The sequence below is a fragment of the Drosophila novamexicana genome, unplaced genomic scaffold, assembly GCF_003285875.2.
Source record: "Drosophila novamexicana strain 15010-1031.04,08,12 unplaced genomic scaffold, DnovRS2.1 tig00000458-arrow-arrow-pilon, whole genome shotgun sequence".
Taxonomy (NCBI): Eukaryota; Metazoa; Arthropoda; class Insecta; order Diptera; family Drosophilidae; genus Drosophila; species Drosophila novamexicana.
The window spans coordinates 1,242,348-1,256,532 of NW_020824805.1; the positions used below are offsets into that span (position 1 = coordinate 1,242,348).

Consider the following 14,185-nt stretch of genomic DNA (forward strand, 5'->3'; position numbering starts at 1 on the left):
TCTCTCAAGTAACTTATTTGCCAAAAAAGTGGGTACATGGAGCAGTTGAATTGGGATAAATGCGCTTTGAGCTCCTGCATGAAGGTATCGATAATATTCGATACATATCGGATCATAATTGCGTTTTGTAACTCATTTATGCGCTCTTCGCCCTTTTTGTGTTCTGTTTGGGTCTCAAGAATTGCAAGTTATTATAAATAAAGTTAAAAATGTTTAATACAAAATAACCAGTGTCGTGTTTAAAATAAGTGCGTCAAGGTGTTACTTGAAAGCGATGAACAGAAATGAACGCATAAAATAATTTGGCTCCAAACGAGCGTGATGTCATTGTGGTGCTATATATTGAAGCATTCATATACATATGTATGTATGTATGTACACACAATACTCACGTACATATATGTTACAATTTTTTAAAGTGTCTGGGTGTAACATAATAACATTCTATGTTTAGTGTAAATACAAACTAGAAGGATAAAGGGAATCATCACCAATATTTTATGCAGTTTTTTTTGTTTTATTTTTTTATTTAAGAAACGCAAAATACAAAACAGACATCTAAAGGTCACCAAATGTACATTCTTAGACACATACACATACATGTTGGTATATCTTCTACAAAAATTAAAGGGACCGCAAACAATATTTAGTGTTGCGTGAGGGGCTTCGCAGCCAAAGCCGATGCATCGTGTTGATCGAAGCAGATATGTTTGTATCTACATTTATTGATTAATAAAATTGCCGCTTGAATTTTTTCATCCTCGAAGAGTGCCAAAATATCATATATATATATATATTCAAAAATGTAGTATTATAACTGTTTTTAGTTTAATTATTATTGAAAAAAAAAACACGGTATAATTTATTTAATTTAACCAAATCGAATCTAATAAATCTTAAATTTTCTTGTATATTTTCTGTATATTTTAACAGGAACTCTGACTTATATTAAGAGTCAGGGAAATAGTCAGTAATAGTCCAAAACTACATCTATCAACCGCAAGACAAATATTACCGTTAGGTGTGTACTTAAAGTGATCATAACATACGAAAAAAACGACCAACTATCGAATGTGGATTGAGTGTGTGCCTTAGTTTAGAAACTAAACAGATTTTTGGTCGCAATGGGCAGCGTCTGGAAACGTTTGCAGCGAGTTAACAAGCGTGCGGCGAAATTTCAGTTCACTGCCTCCTATCATGATCTGCGGTTGGAGACCACCGCTAAGTGGTAAGTGAGACAATTTTGGTCATTTTAATTCTAATGTGTATAGTTTTATTTAACTATCGACATTTCGTCGGAAAAAACTGCCCTTAAAATACAGATAACATGGTTTGCTTTTATATAGGTTAGTGTTAATGTCTTCTAAACATTTTATAAGTATAGGGTATAAGATGATTTCCATTTCCTGTTGACTTTACACAAACTGTCGTCTTTACTATATGCGACTAAAATATATATATTTATGAAAATGATTAAGTCAATGCCTCTGCATGACTTACAGTTTGGTGCCCGCACTTTCTTGATACTAGCAGGCACCATTGCAGTTTTCAAAACAAAAATATCCAATCGTTGTTATCAACAAACAGTATATCTTCAAGTTGTATATACAAAATACATATATGTATTTTAGTTGCGAGTCTGTGCTCCAGAAATGTATAAATTTAACATATCTTTCGAATAATAAATACTTTACCAATGATGGTTTTTTTAGTTTCTGCGATATTGTACATTATATACGTTTGGTGCAATTGTCCAAATGGATGTAAATACATCTATCTGTATATCTTAATTTTAGCAAAAAAATGTATGTAAAAAGCAAACGAAAAACAATTTTGGTTAAAAATATAAAGAAAAACATGTTTTGGTTATTTTATTTTTGCCTCAATGTTATTATAACAGGTGGGTGTTCCTAATATAGTATTTTTATTATTTGTTTTCAAAGGCGCCCTTCAAATCTTTCGGTGGTCTGGACGAGACGTTCGAGGCGCGTTGCTAGTTCACCGCTGCCATGGGAGCCAGATATGATGAACCCACTGGTGGGAAACATATCGTGGCCAGTGCCAGACAATCACGCTATTTCGGTAACATTATTTAAGGATCCACGCACTCATGAACTTGAAGACAAAGACTGGACATTTGTAGTCGAAGATGTGAGTAGTCGCATGCATAAACATTTATTATCTCATTCCTGGCAGAAGTACATTTATAAAATTTAAGCGAGTGTTCCCCTGCCTTGCCCGTGACAAGTTTTGTGCCTATAATTTAGATATAATTCTTACACTCAGTCCCGCCCGTGAAAAATTTAAATCAGCTCCTAATATCTTTAATCAACTAGAATACATCTGTCGAATTAAGAAAAAAAGGCTTGTGGACAAAGATTTTTGAAAATGAGTTTGAAGCCGATCCGATGGTAAACCAAAAAGTTGCGACTTTTCCGACAGATTTCCACAGCCGCGTGTGAAAATCGCCAAAAATCGCTGTATGTAGTGACTTGACAGTAAGTTTAGGGCCAATAAAATTTAACTTTAAAGTTGGTCCAATTAACTTTTGACACGCAATTATCTAGCAAGAAGAGCTAATTTTGTGGGTATAAAACGAATCAAATGAATTTTCACAAAGTTCTTTGAAAGTGATTTTTTAATCGGATTTAAACAAAAAACTTTCAATTTTCAACAACCATTTACCACAAACACACATTCATTAAGTTGTTATGTGGGGGCTTAAAATCGGACGTTGTTTAAAGAAAAAGCTTTCCGTTTTTCTCCAATTATATGTTTAATATCCCAAAACCATGTTTTACCGTGCACCTTTATCACATAAGGTAACTACTGGGAAAAGTTCAGCTTCCTAGCTCTTAGAATTTGGGCTGTGCATAGCTTACCAATCAGTCAGTCAGGACAGTTTTATAGATAGAGATATATTACGCAACTGAATATTTTACTGTGCACTTTCGAAAGATACTTTGACTTTCTCTTGGAGTGCGGTTTTAAAAAACGTTCCCTCACTTTAATGTTATAGTTTATTATGTATTTAAATGGTTTTCGGAGTATTAAATTATATTATAAATATATACATATACATATATAGATTTCACTACTGGGTAAAAAGCGAGTATTGGCAAACGCAAGCATCAATATGCGTAAATATGCTAGTGTTGAGTCAACACAGCAGAGTTTTACGTTGAACCTTAAGCCAGTTTCTCGGAAAATAACAGCCGCTGATTTGGAATTGACAATTAGTTGTGTTTTTTTGCGCGAGGGAAAAGCAACGTGAGTGCTACTGTTGACACTATCACTTTTAGCTCGAACATAATATTTTTAATTTGGCATTGCAGTGATGAAGATATGCAAAGCGTTGTCTCATTTATGTCCGTCAATAACAACTGTGATGTAGCGCCTCTTGACGACTTAGAGGATATACCAGACTTGGAAAACTCCGGGGACATCTCGGACAATTTATATGATTTCACGCAACAGTTGGAGCAAATGACTACAAGTTTAAATGGTTGTACCGATGTACCAACGCCTTTGAGCGGTGAGTATTCATTTGTTTTTTTCGTTCGTCTGAAAATTATTCTAGCAAACGTCAACAAGATATAGAAACCCTTAATCTTTTTAAGGGGAATGCTAACTAGCACAGGGTAGTATTATTGCAAGGCTTGTATAATAAAATTGTAACATACATTTGGGGATTCATGTTTGAAGACATACGTATATATTTTTATGTTTTAAAACATAAAAATCCTGCAAAACTATGAATGTTTTTACGAAAGTTTGTAGTGGTGATTGCATTCATTTTAAATTGTAGCGCGTAAATGAAAACAAAAACTTGAATGATTTAAAAAAGTATGCATAGTAAAAATTTTAATACATTTTCTTTCTCTTTTGATCCGTTGCAATCTTCAAAACGGCACTACGCAATAAATGATACAACTTAATATGTTTGACTATGTGATCGATATGCTTCTTTTTCGATGATGTTGGTGTGGGTAGTTCCCTCATTGTCAGAAGATCCAACTCCATTGGCCGAGTCATTCAACCCTTTACATTTTGAACAAGAAACGGATCATAAAAACGTACAGCCTTGGTCGATCGTTAAAGCGGATGAACCATTAAATACTCCTAGTGCACATAATTCACAACTGGTAACTCGCAGGACGCCTATTAAAGACACTGATCTGATTAAGGAAAATAATCAAATTGCTATTGAATCGTTGAAATCCAATCAAAACGAAAGGTTCCAGGAGATTCTCACATCTACGCCTATAGAAGCACAAAAGGCTACAGTAAAAGTGAAAAGTAGCTCAAGCAAAGCTCTCAACTTTGACAACCATGATTGCAGCGCTGTCGACATAGTAAAATCACAGAATATAAATTCATATGACGATGAAGTCTTAAGAGTAACCGTTTCTACCACTACTGAGGAAACTGGAGCCACACAATCTACCGAGGAACAAACGAAGCCGATAGAGGACCTAGCTATTGTACCTATTGCCAAGCGCCCTGAACTTCAGCCCCTGAATTTAAAGAAAAATTATGAGTCTACACCTACCATAAATAAATTTTCAACTGTAAATAATGCTTCTCTAAAGCCTGTGGAGAAGATCGTGCTGAAGGATAACACCCCTGGACAAGATTTGTTAGAGTGGTGCAAAGAGGTAACCAAAGATTATCCAAATGTAAAAGTGACAAATTTGACTACCAGCTGGCGCAATGGCATGGCGTTTTGCGCAATAATACACCATTTTATGCCACGTTTGATGTAAGTACTTAATTAATTTTCTTACATTAGAAATTAATTGAACGCAATTGTTAATCGTAGAGACATGTCGAAGTTAAGTGCACATGACGTTGTTGGTAACTGTCGTATAGCTTTTGATGCGGCAGAAACATTGGGCATACCTCGTGTGATTGAACCACGAGACATGAATTTGCTCACAGTACCAGACAAATTAGCAGTCATGACGTACCTGCACCAATTACGGGCACACTTCACAGGAAAGCAGTTGCAAATTGAGCAAATTGGTAAGTTATACATCAACAATCATTGATATTGTATACATATTCTTTGTATTCAGGCCCGACATCGGACGAGTCCAGCTACGTTATCGGCAACTACAAGTCTGACAATCTGTCGCAAAATCTAATAAACTTCTCGCACCTGAAGACACAGCTATTACATCAGAATTCGTTCGATGAAGAAAACATCTGTCAGCAACAACAGCTGTCGCCCACGAGTAAAAAAGACGTCAAAAATCTTATATTGACAAGTTCAAAGAATATTTTGGGTAAAGTTCTTTCCCCAACTAAAGACAAAAATGTAGTCAATGCAATACAGATTGCAAATCAGACAACTAAATCCTCACTTGGTCGACATACTCCTCCTCCTCCTATCGATGGCAACAGCGATACATGTGAGGAAATGCAAAAGCTTAACAAGGAATCAACGTCGCCTATGTCGTTAGATGCTAATGCGACAAATGTAAGTTAGGCCTTAGCCGAATCACCTTAAGTGTTTTTTAGCTATATCTTTGCGCATAGAAAGGCATATTAATTCCACTGCTCGATTTTTCGGCATTTATGAGCCATGTGAATTTGCTGAATATAATTTTATTATTTGTTCGTTTGCCTTACTTTACTTTTATCCATTCATTTAAATTTATTTTGCTTTGACCTCGGCTTTTGCTTCTGTTTTTGGTTTTGTTCGTTTTTATTTTCGTAGCGAATTTTAACGCGCCACAAAGAAATGAGCGAAAAAGCTAAGCTGATGATGGAAAAATTAAAAATTTCAAATTGTGATGAACGCCCTGATGCGAACGATGTAAGTAGACATGGGCACTTTTTGCATATTGCTAGTTGAGCTTGCATGCATCGTATATTTTTAATTTTGAAGAAAAATAATTCAATGTTAATTTATTTTTAAATTTTCAACAGGAGGATCGACAGCAGCGATTAAGGGAGCAGGCACGACGACTTATATTAGAAACACGAAATAAGATAGCAGGACCTGTAAATAGCGGTGTGGACAGTCCAACAACCCCAACTAAGCTCAAGCGATTCAACTATACTCCTGAACGTACTATTTCACCCATACACAATGGCAGTAGCAACGGAGAGTCTTACATTGACGTTCCCTCAAATAAAATAGCTCTTATACGGGAGAAACCTGATCACTACGTTAACCACACGAGTCCTAGTCATAAATTAAGCGACGGTAACATCACTCCTTTGCAATCCTTTAACGCAGTCGTGGAAAGGATCTCACCAAAGCATGAAAAAAAAGTTAGTACCGACTTGATATATATATATATATATATATATATATATAAAGCACAATTTGCTATGATTTGTGCTCATGTCTGATTGTATTTTAAATTGTAAACGCTGTTTTGATCAAACCTTATTTTTATTTAAAAGATAATTTAAGTCTTTGAGCCCTCTCTTGCGATTTTTTGTTGTCTATGTCGATTGACAATATAAAATCTTTGACGATATATCCGCACATGAATTTTGAATTTGCTTAGGCAATATAAAAATATCTACAATGTTATTTTGCAAGAGTATACGCTTATAAATTTCGGCGTGCCGAAAATACTTGCGTTTTATATATTTCATTAAAGTTTCTTTTTCAGAATGATAGGCTTACATACATTGAGTCTGAGCTGGAAGCATTGGAACGCGAACAAGAGGCAATCGACCAAAAGGCTAGCAGTCTGGAGGCCAAACTACGTGCAGTTATGGGCGGTAATCCAAGTAATAATAAAACTGGTACAAATCCCTTCCTTAGGTTAATACGCAATAGCATTGGTGGCGGTGATGTCATACGTATAAAGCTGCTTGACTGGGATGATGAAAGTTTATTTGGTAGTGGTGCAAGCGGTGCTGGCAGTGGCACTGATGACGACGACCAAGACGACGATGAGACATACAGTGACACTTCCACCACCTCTGGGAAGAAGGAGAAGCAACATGGTGAAGTTCAGGCTTTCGAAATGAAACCGCGACCAGAACATCAAACACGATCACGGCCGCGCGCTCAGTCTTGTTTTGTGACTACGAATCTTAACTATTCACTGATTCGGCCTACATATCAACACCAATTACCTGAAAATTATTGTCATCGTCATCAGCATGGCTCAAACCAAGTTTCTCACCACGTTCGTCACGTGGGACCGTATAGTCATTCACCATGTAACTCTGCTTCAGTTGCGTCCTCCCGACATTCCTTCTGTGATAAGTTACAAGCCCTAAGTGCAGAAGATGTTAATGCTAAGGTTGTAGCGCCTACTGATCAAATAGCCTTCTGTCGGAAACGACGTGATGAACACAAGAGAGCCCACCAGAAACACCGACGCCCTCGTCCCCGCAGTTTTTGTGGTAATGTCGTGTCTTAAAGGCCGAATAAGTTAACTGCTTTTGCCATGCCCGCAACAGCACGCCAAAGCTAAACGCCTGCCTGCTCGCATATCTGTTTATGTGTTTTTGCTTTTAACCGTTCAGTCAACGCGCTGCATTTGTTTAAAAATAGACTTTAAGTCTTTACTTGCCTCGAACTAAATTCCTTACAAATTTTTACCATAACCACAATGAACAAAATATCACTAATCACCACTTAGCTCTCTGCGACGACGACACAATACAGAACCAAAACTACTGACATTCAATTACCGACTTTGTTAGACTCTAAAATGCTAAATAATTTTAATCTTTTTTCAATAGTTTGGAGTCGGTCTTAAACAGCTTTTGATTTCCCACAGAAACTGAAGAAACCGAAGAACAATTGCTTTCACAGTGGTTTACACTTGTAAACAAGAAAAATGCACTCCTTAGGCGTCAGATGCAGCTAAACATTCTGTAAGAATTAGCGTAACAAGCGAACATTACATTCAATTCACCGTTAATTTTTCCAATAGTGAACAAGAAAAGGATCTCGAGCGCAAATTCACAATGCTTAATCAGGAGCTACGCGCTGCTCAATCTGTTGAGGATTGGCGGAAAACGGAGGTGCAACGTGAAAAGGAGCGCCTGTTGTTGGAAGAGCTTGTGACTATTGTTGATAAGAGAGATCAGCTGGTGCAACATTTACACAATCAAGAAATAGCGTATGTATTGCCACTAGAAATATTCAAAAAAGAAAACTTTCAATCCATTTTTTACAGTATTGAGGACGACCATGAAATAGCGCGCGAGCTTGAACAAGTAGACATTAGCGGTAACAAAGAAAAGTGTATTCTACAATAATAAAAAAACACCTGACGTAATTCAACTTGACTGGAGATTAAACCTACACTAATATCTATAATATTGTGGATATACACAATCATAACTTTACTGTATGTATTAAAAATCGTAATATAAAATTAAAACAAAGATCCAATTGTCTTCTTTAACAGATGTTGCAGACTGGAAACATATGGGTTAAAAATGTAAAAAAAAAAATTGACATCAAAACGTCCGATAGCGAATTAAGCAGCTTTAAAATTTGAATAAATTCTAAATCATTTTACTTAAAAGAATGTTGTCATGTACATTTTAAAATTACATTTCATTTACCTAACTATATATGATAATTGTTTTAGTGCCATTATTTGTTCCGTTTGGTAAAGATTTTCAATTTCAAAAAACCCAACTGTGAGTTTAACTCGTTGCACATTAATTTTATTTTAGCTTAAATACTACGTATTAAAAAAAAGCTTCACCCCTAAGAATATGTATAAACTATTTGTTAAGAAACTGGTTTTATTTAGTTTTTACCTTTATCTTATTTAACTATTTACTGGTGGTTTATTTATATATGTTACAATAGTTGTAATTGGCGTAATGTAATGCCTTTACTTCAACCAAATGGTCCTTTAAAGAATACAGTTTTTATGTTTTCAAATAAATATACTTTATTCAAAACCTCACTCGAAATAAAAAAAATATGTATATACTACTAGCTGGTATTTCCGGTCCTTGCCCGATCCATGTTTTTAACATCCAATTTTAGACCTAGAACTTTTTGAAACCAAAACAAAGACATTTAAAATGCTGTTTATAGAATTCAATAAAGACTCGTATGAATATGTATGGTGTACATGTATACAGAAATTCTTGCAATTCGCGAGCTGCCGCGAACAAGTGTTTATTTACGTGCTCTTTAATAATTTCTGTATCAATTTGGACAACATTTCAGCAGCAGATCTTATTTGCTTAATATTATTCGTATAAGACGATTGCTTTAAAATTGTGGCTTAAATTAATAGATAGTTCCAATTAATTTATTAATTTGATTTACAGCCACAGGTTGTGGAGGCGGCTATCCAAAACAAAAACTAGTACTGGAATTTCAACTAGGCTATTTGATCGAATTTTTCGGGCACGCATTGCAGTTAAATGTTCGACAAGCTTCATCCCAAAGTATTTTAAAAGGGTTGAGATCTTGTATTTCCACATTGTGTGTGTGACCAATCGCGATGAACATTGTGGATCCTGCTAAAATGTCCACAAAATAAGCATATGGAAACTTTTACGATTCCAAAAAATCCTTGACAATCTAGGCTATTATGTCTTCAAGAAAAACAACCGCCATACATATCATATCTTGCCACATTCGTATACCTGATAAGATACTCAGCCTTTCGGACTACAAACGCTTCTTGCCGCATCATTATCGGAAATATGTATCTTGGTTTCATCAATCAATCATTAATCATTATTTATATTTTTTTTTTATTGTTTTATAAACATTTTGTACAATTAACATTAAAGGATTTGAGTCTATAGTTCCTTAACAGCTGGGATAAAATATAGCTGTTAATTATAAAAAATACGGAACTCTGTATACCAATCCAATAAAAAGTATGCCATGTTTTAAACTCTAATAAATATGCGGGTAAAAGCCACAGAGCCTGACCGCATAACCAAAGAACAAGAAGGGACGCACATCTAGCCAAAGACAGACGCTGAAAATGTTGTATGCACACCGGCAGCAGAGCCAAATACCAAATAAAGTACTGTGAAGTAACTACTGAATTATAAGTAACGATGACAAAAGCCAAACTAAACGCAGAAAATGGTAATGTGTGCCGAAATCGTCCAAAACTTAGGCTTAAGTAAAGTATAAGTATTAACTGCGGCACTACCACAAGCAGTTTAACGATTAGATTGGACTCATCAACTCCCTCCGCATTGCTTAGGTATTGCAGCAAGAAATGCAGCGAAAAATTGTGGCGCACGTCCTTTCGTATAAGATGATAAAAATAGGCTTCGTAAATATACTTCCATCCATACAGTGCATAAAAAGTCCAAGTAAAAGCTGCTAGTCCTAATAATGTTCCGAGCACAAGGCAAATCTGCTGCTTATTAGGCCAAATCATATGGAGGAGTCCACGAGATTTCCGTGAAGCGGCAGCCGATAAGCTCAAATAGTATGTTAAACTAAAAACTATTGGATAAAGGCGTAAGTGTATCACAAGTCCGTGGACCAGACCGGCACAGAAAGCAATCAAGGCTTTGGATATTTGATGATCCATTTTAATCAGTAGATATATGCTTAACAACACAAAGAAGCTGGTTACACTATCGCCGTTACCACGAGTTGATATTACTGCCGTCAGCGGATTATAGAGCCAAAAGCAGGCCGAGATGCGTGCCATTTTTTCAGTTTCTTTACATTCTTTGTGCAAGTTCGGTGACTTTATCAGCATTGATTTATCATATTTCATTTGTAAACATTTCAGTTCTTTCTGATATTGCAGCTGCAACTCAAATCGCACTAAGGCATAAATAAGTATTCCCAGAAGTAAATCAAACAGCGCGTAAAATAATTTGCCACATGCGGGATGCAAAATAACATTTGGTATTTGAATATATGCCATAATGGGACTGTAACGATAGGTGTGCCGCGCGAAGGGTGTATCTCCGATTAAAGCTAGTCGAGCGCCGTCCGTTACAACATTATAGTCTATATCTGTGTATGGCACTGCCGATCTGGTGTCTTGTACGTGGGCATAGAAAATAAGCGCAAGTCGGATTATAGCGGCTATTAATAGATGTGTTTGAAAACTGAGGTGCAATATGTACTGGCTTTTATTTTGTAGCCAAGTGGTTTTTAAGGGTAACCTCGGGAATTTGTCCGTTGTCTCCGACATATTTGAAATATAATTTAAAAGCGTACGTTTACAACTTTGTTTTTAGTTCTTTAGCGGTTTTACGCATACAGTTCAAAAATTCTTTGAACTCGTTCTCGCAAATTTTTGGCTGTACGTTGATTTCCCGAGACACGCACGCCGCATACAGGGAGGCCTGTTCAGCACACCTTGTAAGCAAAATCGGATAGTTACGTAGTCGGGTGTTGGCTTTGCGCACAGATTCCATTCCTTAACGCTTATGGGGTGGTATAGATGCACCCTTCAAGGGTAAAGGATCTGCTATGAATGCGTCGTAAAGCGGCTTTGAGAAGAATATTAGCAGTGACGTGGAAATAAATGTAATTTGAAATAATCGCGGATTACGCTTTATCCATGAGCGCTTCGGTAGCACAGCTGTTCGCCTTCTCAAATACGTTTCTTGTTTTTTATCTAACAATTCCTGAATATCTTTAGGCGGCTTGTACGGAGGCGCTGTGGTAGGTGTTGGCATTATATGTTACTAATGAGCAAGAATTTATTAAAATTAAAACTAACGCAACTGCAGGTATTTATGTACCACACCTGATGATCACTTTGGATTGCTTTCTGTTTTCGTCTTTGGTAAGTATGATTTTTCCAAATCAATGCCACTACAACAAATCGACTGCTTATGCCACTTTACACAGCACAAACGCATTCGCTCGAGTGCCTCACCGCATTTATGTTCCTGAAAGTTGTGTTCTGAAAACGCATGTGAATTTGTGTATTAATATTATGCCGCATTGCATAATATTCTGGATTTCATTTACATACCCTTTAAGCAAGCTTGTATAGCGCAGGCGAAAGGTTTGCATGGATCCTTACCAGCACTAGACATCAATTTAATTCGCTATGATTCGTAAATTAAAGTTGAATTAAATCGCAGTAAAATAAAAAGTTTGATGACTTTTCTGTGATGTAAAATTTGACATTCACAGCGGACTGTCACTGTGTTGCCAGACTGTCAAAATTCTTTGTAAATAAAACTAGACATTCACAGTGCCATGCTACAAGCAACGTTGTCGAAATAAAATTCTTTTAAATATAATAATATCTAATTGTAAAAACAAGATCTTTGCATAAGTAATCAAGAAAGTGGCTTACTGTCAACTGACCTTTAACAATCATTTCTGGGTGAATGTGTATGAAAACTATTATTCCATGTGAATTTTTGACATTCTCAATAAACCAACTATTTGGAACTATTCTTGTGTAAAAAACAAGCAAATAAAATAGTAGGATTATAATTTAGTTAAGATTACATTTGGCTGATATCAGATTATATAAATTTAGAAATGCCCTCTAAAAAGAAAAAGTATAATGCGCGGTTTCCAGCGGTAAGTAAAACGAATAAATAATTATTACTAGACCTGCATTTCATGCGTAAAAGTTGTGCGTGCATCATTATCGCAACGATGAAATTTTCAGTTTGTATATGAAGCACACGCGTTTTATGCATTGAAATATTCATTTGGGGTTTTCCTTAATTCACAGGGTCGGATCAAGAAAATTATGCAGAGTGATGAAGAAATTGGTAAGGTTGCACAGGCGGTTCCCGTTATCATATCACGGACTTTGGAGCTGTTTGTGGAGTCACTTTTAACTAAAACGTTGCGCATAACAAATTCGCGAAACGCCAAAACTTTATCACCATCCCATATGAAACAGTGCATCATGTCCGAGCAAAGATTTGATTTTTTAAAAGAGCTTGTGAGGAATATACCAGACATAAGCGTCGCCGAGGAAGCTGCGTTTAATTATAATGACGATGACATACACAGCTCGGAGGAACAATATCCAGATTCGGATACGCCATATGACCTTAGTCTTCCGTCAACATCACTGCGAGCGTTGCCCAACGGAAACACTCCTTATGTGCGCTCCATTAGTTTGAACGGAGGCGGACAAAAACGAAATCACAATTCATCCACACCTTCAGTTATAGTGCAAACAGCAGCAGCTCTGGAAAATATGCATCACCAGACAGGACATTTGCCCACGAAGCTAGCACGTTCTGAATCAACGCCTGCGTATACTCCGCGTGGCAGGCCACCGAACACCAATGACCATAACAGTAGTCGACAACCACAAGACACTGCCATACCTGCACCAATATGCAGCTACGAATTGCTGAACAAGCCTATTGTTAAAATCGATTATAGCAACGTTCAGATGACAACATTGGGCCCGACAGGCACTGATACCGGCAGCACATCTAATGCAATGTTAAACTTAAATATTTCGCCCCCAGTTATAAATATTGATCTTACAAATATAGTGGCAGCTGGCGCGGTACCCACCTCAGCGAAGATTAGCTATGGAATATTGCCAACAGATAAGATCAGCGCAAGTGGAGCCAACAATAACTCAATCACTAAAATTGGGTCGTCCGTCAACTACATCGCTGGAAAGAGCAAAACTCCAATCATTCCAAAGGTCCCTTCGGCATCAGCACCAATAAGTGAATCGCTTTTCGAATTAGATGAAGACTATGACAACATTTAAGTAGAATAATATGTACATTAGGTTTACGTAAGCAAGTTAATAATTTTGGCGAATAAAGACCATGTTGGATTTTTATCTGTGAATTATTACAATGTTCTCCTTAAGCCTAGTGTATAACAATGAGGATTTTGGTACCAATTTTGTAGGAAAATAACAGAACTCTGTCGGCTTCAGCAATTTTATTAATACCTCGCAAGGCATTAACAAAATTGTGTAGACAGCTGTGCTCCCACAGAAAGCATTGCCAATTTATGCCCAAAAGCGAAACCAAAGGGATTGATCGGTATCCGCCGTTAACAAATAATTTTAGCAAGTTAAGATATTTAACATTCTCTACAACTTAAACGACTTAGGGTTTAGCTAAATAATATATATTTAAATTAATAAACTTGTTAATACGTTCATTTAATAAAAGGAAAACAACTGAACCCTGTCGGCTTCTGCAATGTCTTTAAGAATGGAATTAAAATACAATGTAAATCGGTTGCAAATACCTAGCAATGCATCAACAAAACTGTGTGGGGGGGCAC

At 36.4% G+C, this 14,185-nt stretch overlaps 6 protein-coding genes across 12 annotated transcripts; 2 read left to right on the forward strand and 4 right to left on the reverse strand.

The window, feature by feature from the left end:
- The first annotated feature begins 165 nt into the window (after positions 1-165).
- On the forward strand, positions 166-9,679 carry LOC115760476 (EH domain-binding protein 1). Of its 7 annotated transcripts, none has more exons than XM_030701808.1 (15): positions 169-371; positions 934-1,228; positions 1,944-2,151; positions 3,089-3,270; positions 3,336-3,535; positions 3,994-4,762; positions 4,823-5,025; positions 5,079-5,482; positions 5,723-5,821; positions 5,935-6,282; positions 6,633-6,768; positions 7,758-7,854; positions 7,914-8,102; positions 8,160-8,333; positions 8,394-9,679. In XM_030701808.1, exons 2-14 carry the CDS (start codon positions 1,125-1,127, stop codon positions 8,239-8,241), a joined length of 3,021 nt encoding a protein of 1,006 aa, XP_030557668.1. In that variant the 5' UTR covers positions 169-371; positions 934-1,124; the 3' UTR covers positions 8,242-8,333; positions 8,394-9,679. The 7 variants fall into 7 exon arrangements, with proteins under 7 accessions (XP_030557664.1, XP_030557666.1, XP_030557665.1 ...); XM_030701810.1 differs by having other exon boundaries at positions 6,633-6,753; XM_030701811.1 differs by having other exon boundaries at positions 6,633-6,744.
- A 25-nt stretch (positions 9,680-9,704) lies between these two features.
- On the reverse strand, positions 9,705-11,149 carry LOC115760477 (GPI mannosyltransferase 1). Its single transcript, XM_030701812.1, has one exon. It carries the CDS (start codon positions 11,130-11,132, stop codon positions 9,720-9,722), a length of 1,413 nt encoding a protein of 470 aa, XP_030557672.1. The 5' UTR covers positions 11,133-11,149; the 3' UTR covers positions 9,705-9,719.
- LOC115760481 lies at positions 11,139-11,379 on the reverse strand. The gene has a single exon (XM_030701816.1). The coding sequence runs from the start codon at positions 11,356-11,358 to the stop codon at positions 11,161-11,163; it is 198 nt and encodes a 65-aa protein (XP_030557676.1). The 5' UTR covers positions 11,359-11,379; the 3' UTR covers positions 11,139-11,160.
- Positions 11,342-11,631, reverse strand: LOC115760479. The gene has a single exon (XM_030701814.1). It carries the CDS (start codon positions 11,620-11,622, stop codon positions 11,362-11,364), a length of 261 nt encoding a protein of 86 aa, XP_030557674.1. The 5' UTR covers positions 11,623-11,631; the 3' UTR covers positions 11,342-11,361.
- LOC115760480 (cx9C motif-containing protein 4) lies at positions 11,522-12,104 on the reverse strand. The gene is made up of 3 exons (XM_030701815.1): positions 11,925-12,104; positions 11,694-11,852; positions 11,522-11,603 (listed from the first exon to the last, which is right to left on the reverse strand). Exons 1-2 carry the CDS (start codon positions 11,986-11,988, stop codon positions 11,701-11,703), a joined length of 216 nt encoding a protein of 71 aa, XP_030557675.1. The 5' UTR covers positions 11,989-12,104; the 3' UTR covers positions 11,522-11,603; positions 11,694-11,700.
- Positions 12,105-12,203: 99 nt separating this feature from the next.
- LOC115760478 (dr1-associated corepressor homolog) lies at positions 12,204-13,991 on the forward strand. Its single transcript, XM_030701813.1, has 2 exons — positions 12,204-12,487; positions 12,645-13,991. The coding sequence occupies exons 1-2, from the start codon at positions 12,446-12,448 to the stop codon at positions 13,653-13,655; spliced, it is 1,053 nt and encodes a 350-aa protein (XP_030557673.1). The 5' UTR covers positions 12,204-12,445; the 3' UTR covers positions 13,656-13,991.
- The last annotated feature ends 194 nt before the right edge of the window (positions 13,992-14,185 follow it).